The following is a 6,891-nucleotide window of genomic DNA, read 5'->3' as shown; positions in this document are numbered from 1 at the left end:
CTTTAAATGAGGATAAGATAGGTAGAATCTTCCTCATGCTGTTATGAGAATTAAAGAAATTAGTCCAGGTAACACTTAGAATTCTGGATGATAAAATACATGTGAAATGTTCATTCATTTAAAAAATAGTTATCAAATATCTACTCCATGTTCCAGACATTGTTTGAGCTGTTTGAAATACAGAAGCAAAGAAAATGGATAAAAATATCTACCTTCATGGAGCTTATAAACTGGTGGGGAAAGAAAGACAATTAAAAAGTGAGAACACATAGAATATCAGCCAATGGAAGTGCTGTGGAGAAAAATTCAGCAAGATAGGGCCTAGAGACCATTGAGGGATGCAGTCTGGGATTAGGGGTACATTTGAGCAAAAACCTCATAATGGGAGGAGACAAGTAGTTTTCTGTGGAAGGTTTTTTTTTGTTTTGTTTTGTTTTTGTTTTCGTTTTTGTTTTTGTTTTTGATAGGGGAGGGTTTCTGTACCTCAGCACTCTTGACGTTTGGGCCTGGATAATTCTGTTGTGGGGCTGTCCTGTGCATTGTAGACTATTTAACAGTATCCTTAGTCTCTACACACTAGAGCTAGCAGCCCTCCTCTCTGCATCTTCCTGCTCTGACAGTCTGATCATCGAAATGTCTCTGGATATCACCACATATCCTCTAGGGGGCAAATTATTCCTGGTTGAGAACCAGTAAGAGAAGAAAAGTGAAAGCCCAGATATTGGAGCTTGTTGGAGGCAAAGCAAGGAGGCAGGCAGTGGGGGATGAGGGTGGATCAGAAAGGTGAGGGATGAAGAACATCACCTATGACCTGGAGACCACTATTTAGACAGATTGGAAACCACTTGGGGATTACAAGCAAAAAGCACAACAGTGACAGGTATTTAAAAAAAAACCCTCTGACTGCCTGATTGAGAATTTACTATAGGCGAAAAGACAGAAACGGACAGCAGGATTGGAAAATTATAATAATGCCATTGATTTTTCTCCATAGTTTAATTTGTTCATTGATTTGCCTGGTTGTTGATGGGAGCAGCTAAGAAAGCTGAGCTAAGATGCTCTGGGGAAGAAAAGGCAGTATGGTAATTAAGTCAATTTGAAAGCAAAGGGTTGTGTAAGACAAAGAGGGAATAAGTTGCAGGGTTCTGTGGTGCACACCTTAATCCCAGGGGCTCCGGAGGCTGAGGCAGGAGGATTGCAAGTTCAAAGCCAGCTTCAGGAAGAGCAGGCGCTAAACAACTCAGTGAGATCCTGTCTCTAAATAAAATACAGAAAATAGGGCTGGGGATGTGTCTTGGTAGTTGAGTGCCCCTGAATTCAATCCTCTGCACACACCCCCCCCCCATACACACACCGAAGAAACAAAAAGGGACTATGTTGGGGGGCCAGTTTGTGCCACAGAGCCAGGAATACTGAGAAATTAGAATTCTAGTCTGTCAGTAACAGGGAGTCATGTGCAACAGGAAAACTCGGCATCAGTATGCAGAATAGGAGTCAGAGTAATTTCAAAAGGTATGTCCCGAAATAGCATAGGTGAGAGACCACAAGAATTGAGCTGTGAGGTGTAGGTAGAGGAAGAGTATGGGTACCATATTATGAAGGAAGCAAAGGGAGGTCCTGCCCTAAGGTTTGGACCTTACAATCTTCTTCTTCTGCAGGGTAATTTTGTTCGTAGGGAAGTACAGACTTTTGTTTCCACTGGGAGGACTTGGAAACATTTCCAGGATATCCTATATCAAGCCAAGCAAACCCACCAAGAGGTTTCAGAAATGCAGTACTTGGGAAAGGGGTGCCTTAGAGGAGAGCCTGTTAGCTTTCTCCGACGGTCTTTTCAAGCTGTATGTGAGAAAAACTGTGCCGAATCCTGGCACAGGAAGGAAAGCAGGCCTACATCCAGAGTTCTTTCAGGATGGTCATACGTTTCCATTTTTAAACTAAAAACGCCTTAGCAGGTTTAGCAGGACGATGTAGGTACACCAAAGCAGTCCCACTAAATCACAGCGGGGACGCCTGCCTTCTTTTTGTGTTTTTGTACTAACTGGATTTAAGAAATGAGCCCACAAAATACGCCTCCTCTCCCTCACTCTTTTTATGGCCCATTGGTTTGAGGCTGTTAACAGCTGGGTTCCTCCCGGCACCGGGGAGAGATGCTGGCCCGGCTGCGTCCAGGGCGTGGCGCTTGCAGCCGAGCGCGGGGCGGGGGAGGGTAAGGGGGCCGCGCCGGCCGGGCGGGGCGAGCAGGGCGCGCGCCCGGAGACGCGTAAACGCGCAGCGGTCCCCGCCCGCCGCCGCCCCCGCCCCAGCCTGCCTCGTTCTGCGTCCACCTGGCACTCGGAGCAACCCCGGCGGCTGCTAGACAGTCCCCGCCATGTCTGCAGCCATGAGGGAGAGGTTCGACCGGTTCTTGCACGAGAAGAATTGCATGACTGACCTCCTGGCCAAGCTGGAGGCTAAGACCGGCGTGAACCGGAGCTTCATAGCGCTCGGTGGGTGGTCTCGGTCTGCCGAGGGTCGCGGCCTCTGGCCTGGCCTCGGAAATCGCCCTGCACCAGCTGCTGGTTTAGGACGCGGGGCGAGACTCCGCAAAGGCAGTGTCGGTGACAGACGGGCGAGCAGCATTCCTGGGGAACGAGCTGGTCTTGAAAGCCCAGGGCAGCCCGGCCTGCGGGGTCGTGGGCCTTTGCCCGCGGGCCAGGTAGCGGGGCAGGGAGGGCGGCGTTCGCCTCCGGGGAGCGGGAAAGGGCCAGCACTGACGTGTCTGACCCATGGCTGGGCGAGTGTCTCCGCGCGGGGTTCGCGCCCAGCGCCCGGGCCCCTGCGAGCAGGCTTGGTATAGGAAGTATCTGGTGGTGTGCAGACCTTAACCAGAGCTCCGCGGTCGAGGCAGTCTCCGCTTTGGAGGGCGGGACCGCGAGCAGGTGAGGGAATCCCAGTCTCTCCAGACCCTCCGCAGAGCGGGGGGCTCTTGCGGGACGACTTGCGGGGGTGCCGGGGTGCGTACGCGGAGCGGCGGGAGCACCCTGAGGGAGGAAGAAAAGCACAGGGGTCGGGGTTGCCCGGTGTCCCTAGAACCGAGGCAGCGCCCCGCGGAGGCGCAGGCCCAACCTTCGTGTGGTTTGTTTTTCTCCTTTAATCGAGTCTGGAGCCAAACGTCTAGAATAGGCCAAGTCTTGTTTGGGCGGGAGCTGCACCGCTTGAGCTCCTCTATTGCCACCCGACCCACTTTTCTCATCGTGTCTCTCTCAAGGTGTCATCGGGCTAGTGGCCTTGTACCTGGTGTTCGGTTATGGAGCCTCTCTCCTCTGCAATCTGATAGGATTTGGCTACCCAGCTTACATCTCGTAAGTGGTTCACCCTGCTACCATCCCTTCCTGTCCGCTCCCTTCTCCCCATTTAAGACTGCTGTATAGAATACATACCTAAATATCTGTATGTCTTTCTGTCTGTCCATACCCATTTTCCGAGGGAGCAGTAAAAAAGTGACACAGGTAGTACTGACTGCTTAAGGTTACACATTTTTGAGCCTTAACTTGGTTCCTGATCTGGCCACTCCTAGGAAAGATATTTTTCATCAGATTATACTGTTGGGGTGTATGCCCTCTTAAAGATGCACAAGTGGGTGTTAGATAGAGCTCAGTCATCCTTCTTTTTCTAATGGGGAGATCTCTGCAGGTATAGGGAGCTGATTGCTTTTCCCCAGCAATTATTATCATGGATATTTCACCACATGTCTAAATACATAGACTGCAAAACCCATCCAGTGGGACTTCCTTAATTGAGAATTGTTAATTTAGACAAGAGGGAGAATTTTAACTTTTTGATTTTATGAAAGGCCAATTATTACCAGCAAACTTAGGAAATGTTCATTCTTACAAACCTTATAAAATGCATCTATAATGTACCTCGATTGTATAATGACTCATTTTTATGATTGAACTATATTAAAAAGAAATCTTATAAGATTGAGAACTAATGAGATTTTTATTTTATAATGTGTTATTTTGAAAATATTCTACGCTCTATTTCCATTTTTTCAAGTAGGAATTATTCCTCTCCACAAATGTATTTTGTTTTATTCTTTAAGAAAACTGGTGGGTTTTATCTTCATTCAGTTGATTTCTGGAATTTTCCCTATCTGTAGGGATAAAAATAAAGAAAAAATTTTCAGCTGAGAAACTAAGACATAGATAAGACATTATTACACATTGTGTCTATAATTAGTCAGGCTAGAGTTTAATACATGACTAGAAGGGAGGAAACATTTTAGAAATAGGTCTGATTTGAACAATTAAACTGCAGTTGCATAAGTAGTTGTTAGTGTATTAGACTGGTATAGCCAATTGTTTACTTCCAGGACACTACCTGCTGGTAAAACTAGAGATCCTTAATTTTCAAGTTGAGAGTAGCTTTTATCCTCCTCAGCATTACCTCCTAATGCACAAACCAGGTTATCTATACCAAGAGTTCCTGAAGTCAGATCAGGAAAACTGGTTTGGCTTTTAATCAGGTAAAAGATACAATAATATCAATTTTCCTTAAAGTTGAATCTACTGTTAGATGGTATACTGGAAGTGTGTGGGCAACCCTGATTCAAAATGACTTGCACATTGCTATGTCAGTGTAACAGACAAAATAATCCTGTAATATACTCCTTTGATTTCCTCTTTTAGTTTGTGTTTTCACTTGCAGTTCTTCTTCTGATTCTTTTTTTTTTTTCTTACTAGAATTGAACCCAGTGGTACTCTAGCACAGAGCTACTACATCCGTAGTCCTTTTTATTTTGAGACAGGGTCTCACTAAGTTGCTTAGGGCCTCGCTAATTTGCTGAGGCTGTCCTCAAATTTTATCCTCCTGCTTCAGCCTCCTGAGTTTCTGGAATTACAGGCATGTGCCATCAAGTCCGATTTCTACTTCAAAATCTTTTTTAAAAGATTTTGTCAGGTATGTGCTTTAGATGTTATGGATCACATGTGGAACAAATCTTGAATGGCAGTTTAGTAACTGCCTTGTTGTTTACTATTAAACGAGCAAACAGGGGCTGGGGAGATAGCTCAGTCGGTAGAGTGCTTGCCTTGCAAGCACAAGGCCCTGGGTTCGATCCCCAGCACCGCGAAAAAAAAAAAAAAAAAAAATACAAAGGGGACTCAGTCCCCAAAATAGTAAAATAGTAAATAGTAAAATAGTAAACGAGCAAACAATGTGAACTTTTAAAAATACCAAATAACATAAACTTTTTCCCCCTACATCAGTGGCATTTGGTACCTAATCATGTAAGAAAAATAACATTCTCTTTAGGTGTGATTACTTTATCTGTGTGAACTGTAGAAAGTTAAAAATCTCTTTCTAGATGGGACATATGAATCTGTGAATGCGTGAAAGTGGGTGTGACTGAAGATGTGGACAGAACTAGAACATGTTTTTCCTTGACTGGAAGTGAATTAATTCTAGCAGGGGCCATTTTCAATCATATTTCAAAGTGTTTTCAAGTTAGCCAATTTCTGCTTCATCATTTGTAGTCATTTCTTCATTAATTTTCTACAGAATTAATTGCATATTGTTGGCTCTTTTTGCTTACAAGAAGCTAAATATTTTGTCTTTTGCTAGAAATTTGTGAAACAGTAGAGCTAATCTTATTTCTGAGTAATGCAGAAAGGTGAATTTTGCATATTTTAGAATTCTACTCACCTAGTATATACACTTTATTTTCTTTTAAATTGGAGTATTCTGAGACAAAATGGTGTTTCTAATACACCTTAATAGGAATTGGAAAAATACTAAAAATCTAGCTGAGTGCAGTATCACAGACCCATAATCCCAAGAATTTGGGAGGCTGAGGCAGGATGATTGCAAGTTTTAGGCCAGCCTCAGCAACTTAGTGAGACCTTGTCTCAAAATTTAAAGAAAGTGTTGTAGGGCTGGGGAGATAGCTCAGTTGGTAGAGTGCTCGCCTCACAAGCACTAAGGCCCTGAGTTCAATCCCCAGCACTGCAAAAAAAAAAAAGAAAGTGTTGTGGTTGTCATTCAGTGAAAAAGTGCTCCTGGGTTCAGTCCTCAGTATTGGGGGAAAAAAAAAGTGATAAAGGGAATGTAGTGATTTAAGCAAATTCAGGAAATTATATTTAATGAGTATTTCTAGATTGTTATTTATTCATGAATGCCTGAATCATAATCCCTATTGTATCATTGGTCTGGGCTATGTCCTAAGTTTGGGGGATTTTAAAGGTTCCTCAAGCTTTTATAATTTTTAAAGGATTCTAATATGCAGTCAGTGTGGTGTACAGTGGTAGTAATAATCTGTGCTTTTGGCATTTGAAGACTGGGTGAGAGGGAGCTTACCGAATGAGAAGAATGACTTACTGACCCTGGGAATAGTCCAGAAGCCTACCTGGGGTTCTTTTGTGCAGCAGAGTCAAGGAAAACTTGGATTGTATGCCCAAAAAAGCATATAGAGTCCTAATTAGTAAAATTTCAGGCAGTTAGAATCATTAGTCTAGGCAACTCTATTCATTGCTTAACCAGTGTGATTGTATAATTGTCCAGAAGAAAGTCCTTGAAAATGACGGTTTCTAGTCCTTGAAAATGGTGTTTTTTAAATTTTAATTTTAATTTTTTTTTTGGTGCTAGGAATTGATCCCAGGAGTGCTTTACCACTGAGCTACATCCCCAGTCCTTTTTATTTTATTATTTTTAGACAGGGTCTTTCTAAATTGCTGAGGCTGTCCTTGAACTTGTGATCTTCCTGTGTTGCTTGGATTACAGGTGTGTGCCACTGCACCCAGTTATTTTTAAAAATACAGGTTTATTTATTTAACAAATATCAACACCTGTATGGTAGTAGTAGCACTTTAGATTGTTTTTTTTGTTGTTGTTGGGTTGGGGATTGAACTTGGA

The 6,891-nt window shown here is 43.6% G+C and overlaps 1 protein-coding gene across 1 annotated transcript in view; it reads left to right on the top strand.

Annotated features, from left to right (window-relative positions):
- Positions 1-2,273: 2,273 nt before the first annotated feature.
- The window catches only part of Reep5 (receptor accessory protein 5), a 51,299-nt gene continuing 46,681 nt past the window's right edge, over positions 2,274-6,891 (top strand). The window contains exons 1-2 of the mRNA XM_047556730.1: positions 2,274-2,486; positions 3,248-3,341. Coding sequence (XP_047412686.1) covers positions 2,369-2,486; positions 3,248-3,341 — 212 coding nt within the window. The 5' untranslated portion in view covers positions 2,274-2,368. The remainder of the gene's footprint in view (positions 2,487-3,247; positions 3,342-6,891) is intronic.

The sequence above is a fragment of the Sciurus carolinensis genome, chromosome 6 (genome assembly GCF_902686445.1).
Source record: "Sciurus carolinensis chromosome 6, mSciCar1.2, whole genome shotgun sequence".
NCBI classification, from domain to species: domain Eukaryota; kingdom Metazoa; phylum Chordata; class Mammalia; order Rodentia; family Sciuridae; genus Sciurus; species Sciurus carolinensis.
The sequence above is the reverse complement of the archived record's forward strand: the minus strand, read 5'-3'. Positions and strand labels throughout refer to the sequence as shown.